The sequence below is a fragment of the Gobius niger genome, assembly GCF_951799975.1.
Source record: "Gobius niger genome assembly, chromosome: 1".
Lineage (NCBI taxonomy): Eukaryota > Metazoa > Chordata > Actinopteri > Gobiiformes > Gobiidae > Gobius > Gobius niger.
The window spans coordinates 26,509,370-26,528,817 of NC_136852.1; the positions used below are offsets into that span (position 1 = coordinate 26,509,370).

A 19,448-nucleotide genomic window follows, 5' to 3' on the forward strand; every position below is an offset into this window, starting at 1 on the left:
TAAACTCACAAATAAAAACTTATTCCACTTGTGGACCCAAACAATTAATACGTCCGCTACGAAGGTCAAAAGCTACATCTTTCTCCCCAAGTCCCATTTGGAAACCTGATTATCGGAGGTGCGTTTAAAATCCCTCTCACTTTGGAGACTTTCGGAGGACGGCGGGGGGTCCCAGAGGCAGCACCTGGGGAGCAGCTAATCGTCGCTAACGCCGGGCCTTAATTAAGATTGATATCTGAGCCGCCGCCGTGACAACATGACCCACTTGAGCCACAGTAAGTATTCTCAGGAGCGGGATTTAAGAGCCAGTGCAGTCCGTCGAACATTTCAGCTACAGGTAATGTGGAAAACTTTGTGCATAATAAGGCTGAGCGATTATAGAAAATTATCCAAGTCAACAGTCCATACATACAAAGAAAGTGTTTTTAATTATTAGTCCAAAAGTGTTTTTCAATCGGTAATTAGTGTCTGACAAAACAAAATAGGTACACCCTTGCAATAGCGGCATAAAACCTTGCCCTAAACACGATCAATACTCTCTCATTAATCTACTTCCAGGGGCAATTTGGCCGCCTCAAAGGCCGACATGAAGGTATGACACTCCCGACAGCGGGGGTATACCAACCACAATTCCACCCTGCAGGACTGAGGCACACCGGGAGACTCCTAATGACGGCGGTAAGGATGACCCCATTAAGTGCCGCTCCCTGCCATGTTCTCTGCCATCCGCGCCAGAGAGACAGCGGCGAGGCACCTGCTTCCACATTAATTCAATCACATTTGACTTGAATTTTTTTTTTTTTTTTTCGTCTCTCGACAACCTCCTCAAACGTCAGCTTAGGGAGTGGAGCTTGTCCGTTAAAGAGCTGAGAGGTACTGTAGATTGTTGGCATCTGCTGATTTACACAAAGACCCAATGGAAATCAGGTACTGTCCATTTGTTGAGATGGTTCTGTTCATTAGGAAGGCAATTCAGAACACTCAACATCAAAGTGAAAAAGTCACTGTCAGCTAACCAACAACAACAAACAGATCAGTAAATAGACACTGATCTCTTTGTTGTTGTTGAAATGACCAATTATAAAATCTTTTACCAAGGCCAGTTGGAAATGGACATCAAACATATTTTATTTCTCACAAGACCCTTCTCAGCATGGCTTTGGGGGGAAAAAATGGGACAATTCTCTGATTTGTTATTTTGCCCTGGTTGGTTTCAACATGTCATTAATTACCATCTAAAACAAAATTTTGCTTATATGTTCTATGTCTAACCAACCACAATAGGCGTCATTCATCCAGAAGATCAAGTTCCTAAGTGCTCAGGGAATAATTGTTCAATAGTGAGTGAATAGTCTCTATTTACATTTTGTCCAAAGCGCTCCCTGAAGGTGGCTCTTGTAGGCTGCTACACATGGGATAAAGAAACATCCAGCATGCAATGTTTTTAAAGATTTAAAACTATTTAGCCCCTTAAAAACCTGGAGCTAAACCAGATAAGGACTGATCTCCTTCGCTCATATTTTGCATAAGAATTGTACAACTGCACACACATACCCCCCTAACCACGCCCCATTTGTTTCCTCGTTTCCTCAGCCCCTCCCCCCGGTCAATATCCGGTCATCCTTCCAGTTCCCAAGAAAAAATTCCAGTGCCTGCCCTGGTGTACTGTGTATTTCCCATGTCTTGATTTTTTTTTATATATGTGCTTTGCCTTAATCTGAGGTTAGATGTACTATGTGGTCAATTCATTCTTCAGTGCTGCTGGGGCAACCTGTCGGGAGCAGTGGGTGACCGCCGTGCTGTGCCTGGGGGACCCATATCCAGATCCTGAGCCAGGTTTGGACAGGCCTACAAACCTGGGGGGTGTTTACTCCATTATGCATTTTAGTTAGATGAAAAACGTACAAAGCATGTTACGCCCTTTCCCTTGCTAAAACGACTCCTTCTTCAAGCTGTCCTCAGAGGATTGCAGGACTGATCCTATTTCTGTATTAGCATGGTCCGAGAATTCCACTTCGACCTTTCTGACCCACAGAACTTTTCAGCATCCAATAATAGCCAAATACAGCAACAAAAAATTACTGGTCCCTACTTTAGATTGTATAGAAATGCATCGTGCCCTATTAAGTCTGCGCAGCCATTCGAAACCTATTAAGTGTGTTAATTACACTTCTCGCTATTAGCCTTAATCACTTTAGTATTTCTGCTGTTCTATTCTCCATTACTAAAAGAAAACCTTTCCTCCTCACGCACTCCGGTTGATGAAACAAAATCCCTCCTCGGGTCTGGCCATCGTTAGTCTCGCTTTTGGGGGAAGCGACCATTTTCTGCTGAACATTTCATCATATCCTCCATCAAGAGTGCTATCTTTATCCCCGCAAGCCTTCCCGAGACTGTTATTTGCTCTGAACATAACTATTGTGCCGGAGAACAAACACAACCCTCTCAATTACTATGTTTTATTTTATTTTTTATGATCGGACGCTAAAGCTCTGTGCCGCGGAGAGAGGCATACTGTATAATAGGCTTTTTCGGTGTTTGAAAAGGGTCATTTTTGAGACAACCGTGTGATCAGGAGTAAACCTGGGAGCACGAGAAGATGAGCAAATGATTTTGGAGCAGATTGATGGCGGCGGATTATTCGAAAGAACATGACCGAGGGACCAATGATGAGAAGACGGACCGTGGCTGAAAAATAGGTTTGAGAGGACGACGACCTCTGCCAAATGAAAGTCAGCGGGTGTCTCTCCAGCGCTCCTCTGGGAACCAACTCGAACCAGAGCATTAATTAGCCATTAGCTCGCTCTTGGGCCAGCTCCAGTCAAGACGATGTGGGGGAAAAATAGCATTGTCAGTGCACTCGAAAGCGTGTTTATTTGTGTTGAGATTTGAGAGACAGAAAATATATACGTTTCTACAATGGACGTAGGCTCCAAGAATAAGCCACTACTCAGTTTTTTTAAGGTTGGCTTTATTTATGAGAGCCAGTTCATGTTTTGTGTTAGGCCTGGCCATGTCATATTGCCATTTTTGGACACCAGTGTTAATTTGAATACTGGCGTAGACACAACATAATTTGCATGCGCTGATTTTCACTGAAATGCTGCTGTGAAAGCTACACAGCAGCATAAACACAGGCGCTTAAAAAACTAAAATTAAGCTTCACCATAGCTTGAGTAGATCAATTCTGCAAGGAGAGAGCACAGCTTTGAGCCTTGGATGAAGCCTGATTTAGCATAGCTTACTTAGCATGGCGCTAAGGACAACAACAACGACAACAACGCGGCAAAGAAAACCACCACATCATGATCTCTTTCATATCGTAATATAAATGTGTAGAGTTTGACAAAAATACATTTAGTAGATATGATGGAAAGAGCTAGAGCGAGCATCCGACAAAAGTCAACTTTATTTCTACGTGAATTCAATCTTAAACTTTTGACATTGACAACTGTCCCAGAGATGATTTGGCTTTTCAAAGACTACAAGGAAAAAGCAAAGAACAAATCCCGACTAAAAAGAGTCCAAAAACTAAACCAGGACAGACTTGAATGCAATACTTTAGCATCATTGAAATTGCATAATGAACCAGAGAACCACCAGAAAAATAAATAAAATATGTGGTCCCTGTTCCACAGATTGAGATCCACTAGGGCCGCCATTTATTTATTGGCTTATTGGTTTATTTGGTCGGGACAGTGCGGAAACATGCATGCATGTAAACACGGCAACCACACTATTGATAGAATATCACATTGTTCTTCATAAACGTGCACTGAAGTAGTTAACACAATCTTCCAGATATTCCTCCGGGGAAACAATTGCGTGTGTTGGACTATAAATGTAAGAAAAATAGTCCAACATTCTTGAACCAGTACATAGACTAACTTCGCTCTGCCAGGGTCAAGTGATTGTGGACTAAATAGGTAATTTTGCAGTAAGCGATTGAGGAAGTTTCGCAGAAGTTGAAACACGAATCTCTCCCCACAGATAAACTGCAATCTTGTTCCTGAGATCAGCTCATTACTGCCCAAAGGTCGGCCAAGGCAGTGCAAGGAGTCAATAATGCTAATCACAGAGGCTCCTTGTGGGTTATAATTACAAACTGTGCTAAATCTATGCTGGAAAATGTTAGTATTTCCTAATGAAAAACCAACCCGCTCTTCATAGGATTTTAAGAGCAGAGAAGCATTTCGTTTTGGGCTCCATCACCTTGACAATAAAAGCACTACAGTAATAATTTTTGCACAAGGACGTCCATTAACTTTTTCTTGCAAGTTTTTCTCTCATTTCACTGGGAGTTCCCGTGAGCTCTTATCTCATAAACAATGCAATGCAATGCACAAGGACAGTCCTGGGATAATGTTTTGTTTCAGTTAACCACCTTGTGCAGCTCATAAAATATGGCATAAAAATGATATTGTCGTGTTCAATACTTTGTAGAGGACAGAAAATAAAACTTTGTTCAACATTATGCATTTGGAAAAGTCCACATATTTGGTGATATTGTGATATTTGGTGGCACAGAGGAAAAGAAACCACACCCCTCGCGATATCCAACTGGACCTTCTGACAGCTGACGGTCGTCCACCCACGTTATGTTTGAGGGATGAGTGATTAGCAGTGTCCCACACAAAAGTTGCGTGGTGTAGAGCGATTTACTGATGGACCATGACTGAAAGCATGTTAAAAATGGAAGTCAGATGTAACTTCACTGGAGGACATGTCTGTGTTCGCGATATTAGATGTTTTTGTCTTGAAGTCAATGGCGCAAAGATTTGAATGAGCCAGCTTAAAAACAAAGTAAGTACTAAGTAACTTGTTTACCTAAATAAATCCTTTCTGTCATCCCTCTGGGGGCAATACAAGTGTTAATGGGATGATTGGGGTAGCACAGTGGTTAGCGCTTGTGCTTCACAGCTAGAAGGTCCGGGTTCGATTCCCACCAAGGACGGGGCCTTTCTGTGTGGAGTTTGCATGTTCTCCCTGTGTCTGTGTAGGTTTCTTCCGGGTACTCCGGTTTCCCCTACCACTAAAAACATGTACAATAGGCCAGGATGAATGTGAGTGTGTTTGTGAGTGCGCATGGGGGACGACGGATGGAAATTAGCCCAAGGCTACAATCCGGTGTGGCTTGTTTACATGCATGTTCATTAACATGCACTGTTCCGACCGAATAAACCAATAAACCAATAAACAATAAACAATAAGCGACTTCCTGTTTCGATCCAGCATGTCAAAATAAAAGCACCATCTTATTCATTAGTTCAACTTTCTTTCTGCCTAACTATTAACAGACAAAACACTTAGAATGTGTATTTAATTATATTCTTGTAATATTGCAAGAACCTGCTGTACTATTCAATTAGACGAGCTGTGCGCTTTTATTTTGGTGTACTGGATCGAAACAGGAAGTCACTTCTTGGGCGGCGTTGTTATGATTTGAAGTTATTCACAGTCAATTGCAACTTCCCTGCCTCCGGGTAGGAGTCACCAATACACAATAATGGAATCACGAAGAAGAAGCTAACAGGCTAACAAGCAAAGCTAACTGCACCACTAGCACCACTTAAACAGTATTTACAGCCAAGTTTGAGTGAAAAAAAATGCTCTCCATTGTGTAATTGGATGTACAATATCCCTCTCTCCCTTTGTCTTTTCTGTCAGCGCAGTATTTCCTCTCACGGACAATTACTGAGTTAATAAAAAGTAATTTGCTACCACACCTGCACTTGGCGCTTATGGCTTCTAGGGGCATGAGTTACTTAGTACTGCTTTAACCATCTGTAAAGCACTTTGTGTTACAACCTTGTATGAAAAGCGCTTTATAAATAAAGTTTTGATTGATTGATTGATTGATTGATTGATTGATTGATTGATTGATTGACTGACTGCTTTAACCAGGCAAAATAGTTGTTTAAAACGTGTGTAAATAGCAATGCTTTCTAGTGCAAAACTAGCTTTGTCTGCCGCCAGTAGATGGAGGTACTACACGAAACTGTGCTACCCGCGGCCATTGGGTTAAGTATTCACATTAGGTTTTTAACATGTACAACAATTCCAATAAGTGTCCATCAGAAACTCGCTGTACACCACAGCATTATCTTCAAATATTTATCTGAGACCGCACTGATCCCTGACTAACATTAATATGAACATCATTAGCAGAGACTCAAACAGTGGCTAAAATCCGGCCATGTGTAAAATGTGCTTTTTGAATTGATGTTGTTGCATGTGCTAGAACACTTTAAACAACAGGTGGTTATTGCCATGTCCATATTAAATAAATAAATAAATCGTGAAAGAGCTAGTTTTGGGACCACACACAGTGACAGTCCTTTTTTTCTCCCTCTGTTGGACATCTCTCTTGTTCATGTTCCTTCTTGTTTCCCCTATATTTCAATCTTGAATAGGAGAAAGCCTGTTTTTGCGGCGTGGTGCTGCTCCTCGCCTCTTATCCGCGCTGTGTGCGAGATTACAATCAGACTTTTGTCGTCATTGAATCATTCAAATGGCGGAGGAAGAGTCCGAGAGAAAGAAGATGAGAGAGTCGATGATCGCTGCTAACGATTTTTACCCTAATCACTCCTCCTCCTCCCGCTGCTTCTGCTGACGAGAGAGCAGCGCCACCGCAAAGCTCCAATAATGACCGGCCACAGTCTTTAACTCTCACCTCTCCAAATGATGGGATTGTCATTAGCAGTGATGTTATGAAACAGTATTTCCCATAATGCTCAGATGTTGTTAAAATGTTGGTAGGAGGAATTCTTTACGCTAATATGTCAGATTCAGTACTATGCTGAAAAGGCTGCCTAAACTCTTAACCCCCACCGGAACCGAGCACATTTTCTGCAGTTTGGCTTTACCCAAATCTAAACGCTTCTTGAAATAAATAGCGACAAAAACGAGGATGAAAAAATGGCAAAAAAAAGAGACGAAAACACAACAAAAATGTGGCAAAAACGCACCGACAACGAAACAGAAAAGTTTAGACGACTTTTGTACATCTTAGCTTTCAAATGATGCATTAACACTGACCTATGAACTGGAAATGTTCCATATAAAGTGTTCAGAAAGTACCGAAAGGTTCGTTGGCTCAAACAAAAACTAGTCAGTCGTCAAAGTGTGTTCCATAGTGGCAAACATTTTCAACAAGTAGTCGTAATAAGGCCAGGTTTTCATCAAAAATTGAGACACTCAAAAAGGTAGAAACTGTTAAACAGCCTTTTCTTTTCCATCGCCAATGCGGTACAGCTCACAGTTCTTCCTCAAGGCCACCTCAAACCATGTTAAAAACAGTTTCTATCTTTTTCAGTGCCTCAGAATGAAGAGCTCCAAAAGGAAATTGCTTTAAAAAATACTTCAAATTAAATCTTTACACCCAAGCAAACCGAAAATCTGCAACTATGAAGTACTTTGAACAGCTCGCAGTAAAGCAGATGTTCCATTATTCATCACTCTTCTCTTGTGGACGTATGTGATTTCATGCCTCACCTGAACGAGGAACCAGGAGAGGAGCACCGACACCCACGGGTTACCGCTGTGGGACGTCTTCTTCGCTGGGGACAGTACCTTCCCTGTAAACAAACACAAAACACAGATTTAGCGACAACAGTGATAAAATGCCTCATGATGACAAGGCTTAAAATGTTAATACAGGAAACTGGTAAAAGAAATCAGTCCTATTCCATGAACAAAATTTCCATTTGCTACTATCATTGTTTTTTAATGGGTGGCAAAATCAGCTCCAGACTGACCATAAGAGAAATACTGGTAACACTTTTTAATAACTACTACGACTTAGTACTGCTTTAAGGCCAGATAAGGTGTAGTTATTATATTTAAAAGGAAAGGAAAGACTGAATACTTAAAAAAGCAGTGTTTTAAAGTCTTTGAACAAAAGGGTCTGTTCTTCAAGTCCTATCTCGAGGACAGGACGTATTTTGTTGAAATTGGCAACTGTGTCTCAGACAAAATTGCCATGACCTGTGGAGTGCCCCAGGGGTCAAACTTGGGACCCCTCTTATTCAACTTGTACAGTACATGCTTCCATTGGGTCAGCTAATAAACAGCAACAATGTGTCGTACCACAACTATGCAGATGACACTCAAATCTACGTGTCACTGACGGCTGGTGATTATGGGCCTGTAGATACACTCTGTCACTGCATCCAACAGATCAGTTTGTGGATGCAAAACAACTTTCTCCAGCTAAACTCAGACAAAACTGAGATCATTGTTTTTGGCCCACAGGCACAAAGACAAAGTGTCATCAGTCACCTTGAGTCTCTCTCTCTAAAACCAAAAAAATCAGGTTAGAAATCTAGGAGTAATCATGGACTCAGACCTGAACTTAAACAGCCACATCAAAGCAATAACATCAGCAGCTTTTTACCATCTGAAAAACATTGCTAAGATCAGAGGAATAGTGTCAAAACCAGACTTGGAGAGACTTATCCATGCATTTGTCTCCAGCAGGCTAGACTACTGTAACGGCCTACTCACTGGCCTCTCTAAACGAGCTATCAGACAGCTGCAGTACATCCAGAACGCTGCTGCTCGAGTCCTGACAAGAACCAGGAAATACGACCATATTAGTCCAGTGCTCCGGTCTCTGCACTGGCTTCCTGTCACTCAGAGAATAGACTTTAAAACAGCTCTGCTTGTGTACAAGTCTTTTCATGGTTTAGCACCAAAGTACATCTCTGACATGTTAGAGCCGTATGAACCATCTCGGGCCCTGAGAACTTCAGGGAGGGGCCTCCTGGTGGTTCCCAGAGTCAATAATAAACACGGTGAGGCTGCGTTTCAGTTTCATGCAGCTAAAATCTGGAACAGTCTTCATGAGGATGTGAGACAGGCCTCAACTCTGACAATGTTCAAATCCAGGCTGAAAACAGTTCTTTTTACCGATGCATATGACTGAAAGTATTTTATCTGCACTCTTGCTTATTACTGTAATTGATTAATTTTTTTGTTGATGTTTTTATTGATTCTATTTGCTTTCTTGTATTTATGCAACTGTTAAGCACTTTGAATTGCCTTGTGTATGAATTGTGCTCTACAAATAAACTTGCCTTGCCTTCAATAGGGGCAAGTGTTTTCAGCTTTTGAGGGTGAGACAAGCTCAATGCGGACTTTCTCAAACATTTATGAATGAGCTATACAAAATAAGAACCTGGTTAACTGCTGTTCTGTGAGATATGAAGGAAGTGAAAGATGAACGTCTTCTACTCCTTGCATACTATAAAAGCTCCACAATACACATCCGGTTTGCCCCTGTTCTCGAGCTTTTGCGTGGCATCGGTTGGACATTTCTAGTTTACAGTAAAAGATCGCATTTAGACAACTGGCATCAGTTTTAATGTTACTGACATTTAAACAAAATTCCTGTAATTAGCTAGGCGCTTTTTGGAGGCGAGAGGCAAAGGAGTGCGAGTGGGCGAGCCGCACAGCGCCGTGCACATCGAGCCGACACTTCGTTTCACTTGAGAGCACCACGGAAGAAAAGGCATTCGGAGAATTACAGACTTGTGACATTTATGATGAAGCCCAGGGAGAGTGTGTGTACTGGAAATGGAGAGAGGTACAAAAGGGATGCACGAAAACAAACCGACAGACGAGATGACGGGGAGGAGCGTACGGAGAAAGTTTGAAGTGAATTTCTGAGCTGAAAAAATGAATGGGAATGAGCATATAGAGAGACTTGAAAGTCAAATGAATGCAAAGGAGAGAGAGGGGAGGGAGAGAGGGAGGGGGGGGCAGCAGGGCAGACAGGGGTGAAGGCGTCGGAGATTAGCGAGTTACAGAGAAGAAAGCGGCGGGAGATGAGTAGATACAGCCACAAAGTGACACGTCCATCAGTCAGAGCGGAGAGGACAGTGGGAAGGTTAAGCACAGAGACGCGTGCAAGAACGACAACAGCTCAAACATAAGCGGAGATATAGCACAAGGACGTCATCATTACGGTCTAATCAACAGGTAGATCAGGCTCAGCTAATGGCAAGCAATACGAGGGAATGAAACACAGAATGTCCACCGCAAAGAAGCAGTTTTCATCATAATAAGTGTCATTGTAGCATAAAATAATACTGCTTAATATACTGTATGTATATATATATATATATATATATATAGATTCAGATATGATTCTATATGATTTCCTCAATTTAGTTCCATTTTAGCCTTAACCTCTAAACCCCCACCTGAACCGAGCACATTTTCTCCAGTTTGGCTTTACCCAAATCTAAAAGCTCCTTGAAAAAAGGAATATAGTGACAAAACAAGAGGAAAACGGGGATGAAAACGCAACAAACAAACTTAATTGTCCAAAACTCAAAATGAGGAAAAAGAAAGAGAAAGTGACGACAACGCAGCAGCAACAAGAGGAAGAGATTTATAGTTTTGGTCCAGATTTAGCTTTTTTTTTTTCTTTTCTTTTTTTGAAGTCGCGTTTTGACACAATTTGAAAAAAAAAACAACAACAGTAATTTAGTTATTGTATAGGCCTGGGACAATCCACTGTCACGATCCAATATGTATCATGATACACAGGGGCTGATCCGATACGTATGACGATACTCGGGCTGATCCGATACCACCATACTTGGGGGCCGATCCGATCCGTATTGCGATACAGTAAGTAATTGTGATAAGTAATATGTTGACCTTAAATGTCAAAAGTAATGAGTCCAAAGGTTTTGAACCAACTGACATTTGACATTTATTTAAGTGCTAAGATTTAAAGGGCATTAACACAAAATACTGAAAGTATTGCGACACTTGATAAAGTATCTATACTTGGTATTGCAGCACAAAGTATTGCGATCCGATCTGATCCGATATTTTGTCCCAGCCCAACTATATGGAAGATTTCCAGCAGCCTGACTTGAGAGAAAGTCTTCCAACCATGTCCTTGTTCCTTGAGCAAATCAATGAAAAAGTCGCAGCAAATGCATGAAGAAAGTAAAATCAAAACAACTGAAGACTGTTGTACAACGCTACAATGTAATACTTATTTGTTCACTCCGTACGTAGTGGATGGAAAGCTACTAGTAACTTCTTAACCCTTGCCTTAACCGAGTGCATTTGCTCCAGTTCAGCTTTACTCAAATCTAAAAGATAACCGCCTATAGGCCACAGTAACGGCTCATTTGAAAGCTAAGACCTACAAAACAGATCTTTTCCCTTGTGTTGGTGCCGCATTGTCGTCACCTTTTTAAACATTTCTTTTTATTGCTTTTTTGTTGCATTTTTGTCACATTTTTGTCAAATTTGTATTGCTTCTTGACATTTTTTTTTGCTGGTCTTTTGTGGAGAGAACAAGAGAACATCTGCCCCAGTGAAGAAAGCAACACTGATACAACCATTTCCCTCCCCTGACACGAACAAAGAACAGAGAAAGATCCCATATTCCGTTATTATGAAGTAAATGCTTTACTTCATAATAATTCAACCCAAAAAAACCACATGGCTTCTATGTGTGGCAAAAGGTCAGAACTTTTAATGCCTGAATAAAAGTAACCAGCTTTAACTTTACAAAGACATGTAAACCGCTATTGTTCGTGGTGCTTGTGTTAAATGGCTTTTACCCAATAGGAAATAATAGACTGTGAGACGCATTACTTCAAAATTGCCCTTTCCTGTAATTACGGTCCAGTACAAAAACCTTCAAAGTAGCTCTACAATTCTAATGTGCATTATTAACTTATTCTATACAGTACGTTCAATCTGATCGAAGTTCAGAAAACGTCGACAGAAAAACACTTTGGTGATGTAAAGCGCTGCAGCTACGTACCGAACAGGTCATCCCGCGCCAGGGCGTAGAGGATGCGCGAGGCCCCGATCAGGTTGCTCATGGCCGCCGACAGAGTGGAGGAGTAGACCCCGACGGTGACAAACGGCCCCCATATGTTGATGTCCCTCAGGAAGCTGTAGTCCTTCTGAAGCAGCAGCCTGCGACGGGTTGGACACAAAAATGGTTACTTTATTCTAATTACGCCCCCCGTCGGAACAACAATGCAGCATGTATTTAGATCAGACGGTCAGATTAACACAGGGCCTGGTTTCAGTCGTGTTATTTCAGAAATGGTGGGGTACCTTTTCAGAGAATATTCATTGATTTAAGGAGATACTGCAGGTGAAAATAGGAAAATAAATACATTTAGAGATATCAGTTTCAAACGTTCACTGTGTAGATCAGTGGTTCAAATTTTGCCTTATTTTTCGAGAGTTGAAGCTAAAAAAAAAAGCTTTACAAACTTCTTCAAAAACTACTACAGTTGTACGTCACACATCCAGAAAGAATTCACTCCCCTTCACTTTTTCCACATTGTCTTATGTTACAGCCTTATTCCATATATAAGCATATATTGCATTGTGTATTCTAGAGGTCGATATATCGGACTGATATTTGGGCATTTTACAATATCGGCTATCGACCGATCTAATGCAGATAAAAGCCAATATCTCTGGGACTGAAAGTTGCATTGGAAAGAGTGAGGTCAGGGCTTTAGAATAAGTCCCCCCACAACTTCCTCGGCCTCATGGGAACTGAGAAACATCGAGATGAAAAATGGTTCATGGTCATTTTGAAGCACAGAATCTGGAGAATTCAATCGTTGAGTTAGTTTTGACCTTCGCGATTGTATTTTCGATCGTCGCGCAAAATGCCGCGACTAGCAACAGCATGCTAAACCTAGCAGCAGCATGCTAAGCTAACGCCAACTAATCAAAGCTGTGGGCTGAAGCTATGACTGGATCACATGAAGAATAAAATAAAAGTACTTCCAAGTATTTCTATTTTAGTTTATGAAATAAGTTAATAACGTCAAGTCCAGTGATCCTTGTAAATGTTTTTACATTAGTTTATTAATTGATATAAAGTTATGGATAAATGGTCACATCTCATTTACAAGAAAGATGACTGTATTATATTGTATTAATATTTGAAAGATACTCAAAACCCCAGTATCGGTATTAGAAGCAGAAAACCTGGATCAGTGCATTTCTAGTACCTACTTAACAGGAATGTTTTTAATAAATCACCCTTATGCCCCCAATAAAGCGCCCCCTGCGGTCACACTTCAATACTGACACAGTTTACAGTTTAGAAGCTTTAAACACAGGATAATAGAGGAGACATTTGGAAAGATTTGCCAAAAATATTGCTAAAAAAAATATCAGATGTGCATATCAGCATAGGCCGTAAAAAAACCCCATATCAGTCGACCTCTAAAGGGGACTGAATACTTTCCCGATGCACTGCATGACGGCCCACAGTAACAAAGAAACAGCTCAAATCAATTAAGTAAAAATGACTTTATCAGATGTGAAGATGCTCTCTTTTCATAATGTCCAGAGCGGTAGAAATGAGTGTAAGCTTCCGTGTTGATTTTTCAGTCCAGTGATAATAAGGTCCTCGATACTGAACCCCACTCCAGCGGCTTTCTCTGCCTGTGTGCGCAGCTTATGGTGGAAGAGAGAGATCAACGCGGCCAGAAAACTCAGCGGGGGCCGCGTGATTACCGCCTGGGCCCCACTACTATTCAATACCACCCAGCCGGAGTGGGCAAAATTAGGCTACAAAGTACTTTCCTCCCCCCCTGTCTCTCTTTCTCTCCCGCTCTCTCCCTCTTTCCTAAATCCATCTCACTCCGAGTCCCCATTTCGATCGCCCCCATCATCTCCCCTTCCCATCATAGTGTTTTAAAAAAGCTCCATCTCATTGCTCATTGTGTCCATTCAATTCAGCTACTCCTCTTTCTCGCACCTTTTCGAGGATAATTAAGGCCCGGATCACGTTTTCTTTCAGGTCCAGTAGTTTTAATACTTATTATCCCGGCCTTATTAAGTATTGTTCACTCTTCTACGTCTAAAAGATCTCAACGAAGTATTATTTCACTGGAAGCCCCCAGAGGCTATGGCTACACGCGCACAGACACACTCGCACTCACAGGAGCTTTACATTAGCACGAATCAAATAAGCAATTGGTTTTGTATAGAAAGTGAAATGACTGTTTCGAGTACTTTGGGTGAAGAGTATTAAAGCAGCAAGGGGGACGATAAAACATTCATGAGCAATTGTTTTGATCACAATCACAATCAGGGAAAAATATGAAAACTTTTTGATACTTTTCTAACACATTTGCAGCCTGACCACTTTTCCAATTCTTTACAAAGACAGTCTGGGATCAGGGGTGATTTCTTCGAATTCCCGAATTGACAAGTACTATATGAACTGATCAGAGAAAAGCTGCATTTGACGCAAATGTCATGACTTATGCTGCATATTTTGCGATCCAAGGACGTTGAAGAAGAAGTGGAGACTAATGTGAGTGATCTTTGACGTTTCTGACACAAAATCTAAAGGGTTCATTAACCTCTTACCCCCGGCCGTAAAAGAAGCATGAAATGAAGCATCAACATCTGCTCAGGTACATTCTTGTTCAGAACATTTGACTAGTGGTTTAATTCGATCTTCCTGTCGTGACTATTGTGGTCTGTGATTGGATCGATGCAAAAATATGTGGTCTGTGAATGGATTTCAAAACTTTTCGAGGTTTGATTGGCTGTTCAGACGGTTCTGCTTTTGAACAGACAGAAAAGAGCAGGAGTGGACGGCCGACCACTCAAATGCATTTGTGTGCGTTCTACAAGAAAGACATTTTGGCAACCCTTTATAATTAGGCATATTACAATAAGGCATTTTAATCCGACTCTAGCACACCATTACAACAACAACACATATATTTATCAGTGAATGCTCTTTTATGCATGTGGCCGCGCACAAGGGTGATTTGTGAGAAACAGAGGAATTAAAAGGTGTGTTTTTGAGGGAGACGTGAGTGATGATGTGGGCCTAAACTTACGGGCTGGGTATTCATTTCCGCTGTGACGTGCGACGAGAGCAAAATAAATTGTTGAAAAGCTTGGCATTTCCAAATGGGCTTTCAAAAACAATAGCACCGACAGTGGTGACAAATGTGCGCGAGCGGTGGCCGTGCGTTGGTCCATTATGGGAGCGTTTACAGGGAGTGTGTTCCACGAATGTTTTTTTTTTACAACTTATATGCTTAACGTAAGTACCATAAGTGGAAGATCATAAGAAGACATGGGCTATACTTCAAACACAATTGAAGCTTGGAATAAAACAAAGGTCGGCTGGTGGTAAAACATCTACAATGCCATATCAACTTTCTTAACCGTTATATGTGTTGTCCCCTAAACGAAAAACGATGCTCCTTTTTACGACGTCTTGCCAAAACACACAGCCATTCAAAATAAAAGCCAATTAGCATGTAGTCTCTCACACTTTGCTCAGCCATTCACTGGTGCCTCTATTAGCAGGGGAACATTGCTTATTTGGCGCGGCGCGTGCGGTTGTGTGGCTCCGGATCGCCTTATTGATCAGATCATGGGCTGAAATGAGCCCCGCCATCCACATAAAGACTGGAACAAAAGGCAGAGGCAGATTAAAGCGGCGCGTTCAGAGACAAAGCTCCGGCAAAGCAGCTCAAGAGACGGCTCGGGCCCATTGTTTTCTATCTGCGCACGGGTTTATTTCGCTTTTTAACTATTCATCTTTTAATCCGTCATTTGATGTGCTGGTGCCAGTGATAATTTGCCAGCGCTTTGCTCCAAAATGACACATTAATTATCAGCTATTTTTTTTTCCAAATTAGATGAAAAATGGACTAGATGGGTGTTTGTTTATGAGGGGGTTAGTCGTGAGTTGATAGGACCATTTTAATAAACTGCTATTGTTTCATAACAGCTTACTTTTATATGTGAGTAATATTGTATTGAAGTTACCGTATAAAATCCAAAATGAAAGGGCTACGTATTTTCTGGACTATAAGTCACATTTTTCTTCTTAGTTTGGCTGGGGGTGTGACTTATACTCACTCTAGTGCGACTTACAGTATAAATGAATATATATAATTTCACATGTTTGTTATTTTCACACTGACAGCCGCTAGAGGGCACTCTAGGCTTGTGTGTCAGTATCTGCTACTCCTGTACCACTGAAGATTTAAAAAACAGTTATCGAGCAGCCAAAAGAAAGTTTGGAGTGAGTGAGAAACTTGTGAGGGACTGGTGAGGAGGTTGCTCTTACTGCAATGAAGAAAACAAGAAAGCTAATCGCGGGATAAAAGTTAGATGGCCATAGCGAGAGGAATGAGTTTGCAAATGTGGGAAGAGAATCTATTTTGTATAGCACTTTTTCATGACACAAGCCACACTCAAAGTGCTTCACACATGAAAGGGAGGGGGGTTCCTTCACTCCATGCTGATGGTGGCAAGCTACATTTGTACCAACAGTTTCCCCTGGGGTAGACTGACAGAAGCGAGGCTGCTCACATCTGCGCCAACGGTCCCTCTGACCACCACCAACCACTCACACATAGGCATTGGGTGAAGTGTCTTGCCCAAGGTCACAACAACAGTCTGCACCTGCAGGAGCCGGGATTCGAACCCCCGACCTTCCGATCATGAGACGACCTGCACCACTGTCGCTTGGACAATGTGATGCCGGGAGAGGCCTGTCAACAGTGCAGTTATGCCTCCATGCCCAAGTACTTGCCAAAGGCTCGTGCGACTTATACTCCGGAGCGACTTATACAGTGAGGAAAATAAGTATTTGGCCTAAAACCAATGGAAAGTCTATGGGTAACTGACCAAATACTTTTTTCCCCCACTGTATATGTGTTTTTCTTGTACAACTACTTGAGTAACACCATTTTGAAATCTTACTCATCTTACTTTTTACAACGTGATACTATCGCCGAGTAACAATATACTTTCTTGTGACCTCACTTTTGGCTACCCGTCCCTCCTCTGTTTATCCGTTACCATTGCATCAGACCGGCCTCTTTGGTTAAGTGTCACTGTGCGGTCGTCCTTGCGCATTTTGGGGGGCCAGGGTCAGTCCAAACCCGCACAACAGTCTCGAGATCATCCGGTTTAATGATGTCGAAAGAAAAAGACTTGAGAAGCACCTAAATGCTCTGGTGGGATCTGAGTGAGTTACAGAGATTGCTTCAGCTTATGGCCAACACCAGCGTTATGCTCATTGTGCCATTATGAAGCCATTTTGAGTGTCTGCAATATGGACGCGATGGGACCGCGAGTCGATACGCACGCTCCCCGCAGAATACGGGGGATAGGTCCTTTTATGAATTCCTGCAACGTTTCACTGTAGTGTAAGGGCGCGGGCGACTGCAATGTGTTGCATATGATATGATAATGTGAATACTGTGTCAGAGATTTGTGTAACATACAATGGCATTCATGACTGGTCACATGGGAGAACGTCGATGTGCTCCGTATGCAAATGAGTAGATAGTACGATACGAATTTCAAAACGGCTTTGCAAAATCATACAATAGACATTTTTCAGAGCAATGAGAACTTCTACCCACCCACTCCCCCTATTGGTCAGCCTCTGTCATTCTCTAAGTGAGTGACAGGCCGGTTTGACCAATCACAGTCAAGCGTGATCTTAACTTATTGCTGTTTATTTATATTACGGTAAAGTGGTAATGCGCGGACAGAGGGGGTGGAGTTAACTGAATCAAAGCGGTGTGTCTTCCAGGTTTAGAAAAATACCTCCAGAAAACACTTATATTTATCACAAAAATGAGTGCTCCATAGTGGTAGGAGGAGGTACAATATATCATATAAATGTCTATACTTAACTTTGGAATGGCTAAAATAGCATGATACAGATCCTTTAATGATATGTGAATTATTAGAACACATACAGACGGTTTTCCAAACATTGGCAAAACTGGCAACTCTTACCCTATAACAATACATCAAGAATAAGTAAACCAATGCATGCAGAGCAGACCCAATCCATAGCTCTCAATCCTAGTTGTGTTCTTCGTCAGTTCAAAGTTTTAGGGACTGTGATAAATTCTGTGGTAAAGTTTAGGTCGGTGGCCAAGTCCATTTGTTCTCGAGACAGAACGGTACAGCTGTGACCTTTTAGTATCACATGTCAACATAATAAATAGCCAGCTATGATACTGTGAATACTTCCTGAACCCACAGTATATGACACAAAAAAGGCATCGGAGGGAAAAGTCCTGTTTTATAAATGTACATGGTTCAACAACTTTAAACACCCAAGCACAGTTTACCCACAAAGGAAGTCTGTTGAAGTAAGCTGCTGTTTTCCTTTTTCAACTTCCATCAAATATCCGGTATTATCCGCGGTGTAATGTTATTTTAATGAGCTGTCAGTCCAGAGAAGAGTTGTATTACATGGGGAAAGAGTTGTGGTTTCTGACGACACAACAACAACACTGGTTTACAAAAACTTCCCAAGGTTAAATATAGGCTCACTGTTAATCCAATCTGCTGAAGCTATTCTCCAACGACGGAGCACTGCGAGCACATACAACAGTGTGATTCAACAATAGTGGTTCAAATTGCGAACAGTGGAGTGGAAGGTGAGTCATGCAAGTTCTGAGGGCTGAAAATCGAGGTTTCCAAACTCTGTAAAGTCTGACGATTGGATTTTGCACAAACTTTTAGAGAACATTCAATTAGAAGATAGACAAATATATCACCAAGTTTGGAAAATTAATTTACTTTTCATCGTTTGTGGAAATAGCGTCAAAGCGTTTTGCCAAGTTTGTTCACAGCACTTTGGTAACAGTGTTGTTTTAAAGTGCTCTATAAATAATTATAATTCTATTATACTAAGGATGGAATTGGCGTCAGAAGCACTTTTTCTTTTGCTCCTCTACAGCCATTCGCAAAGGGAGTAGTAGAGGGAAATTAACTTCTAAAAGTGGCGGTATAGGAAAGTGTTACTTTATTTTTTTTTTAAATGTCTCTTATCCCTGATGACTAAATAAAGCTAAATCTGTAAAATAGTACTTTCAGAGTTCCCAGACTTTCACACTGGGCTGAACTACAAAGCACATACACTAAAGTGAAAAGACAGAGCCACTAAACCCAGAGCCAGAGCCCCACTTCAAAAAGAGCCAGCACATATGGATTTTAATTCAGAAAGAAAAGGTCATTATTCGTAACAAAATGCATTTTTCGTGACCTGCTTAAGAACCCCATTCAAATGGACTCCATAGCCGCACGTGCGCCCACCACCAAAGCTTTTACGCGTTGGATTTAGAGCTTGTCTTTAGCTCTGGCTTCACCTTGACCTTGTTGGTAGTTTTCAAGAGCAGCAGCGGAGATGGCACACGGAGAGAGATACGGACGCAGAGGGAAGCAGCTCAGGAGAGAGAAAGAGGAGGAGAAGGGGAAGATGGAAGGACAGAGAAGAAAAAGAATGAAGACAGATGGAACTCAGGAGAGAAGGAATGAAGAAGGGAATGAGTGAAGAAGAAGATGGAAGGACAGAAAGAAGGAGAGGACAGAAGGAAGCAGGCGGGAGAGGAGGAAGGATAATAGGAAGGAAGGGAGGGAAAGGGGGG

General features: G+C 41.6%; 1 protein-coding gene across 1 annotated transcript in view; it reads right to left on the reverse strand.

The window, feature by feature from the left end:
- Window positions 1-19,448, reverse strand: part of LOC306965060 (solute carrier family 12 member 9) — a 70,327-nt gene that overhangs the window by 25,205 nt on the left and 25,674 nt on the right. Inside the window, exons 7-8 of the mRNA XM_079559288.1 lie at window positions 11,798-11,955; window positions 7,495-7,577 (exon numbers count right to left, since the gene is read on the reverse strand). Coding sequence (XP_079415414.1) covers window positions 7,495-7,577; window positions 11,798-11,955 — 241 coding nt within the window. The remainder of the gene's footprint in view (window positions 1-7,494; window positions 7,578-11,797; window positions 11,956-19,448) is intronic.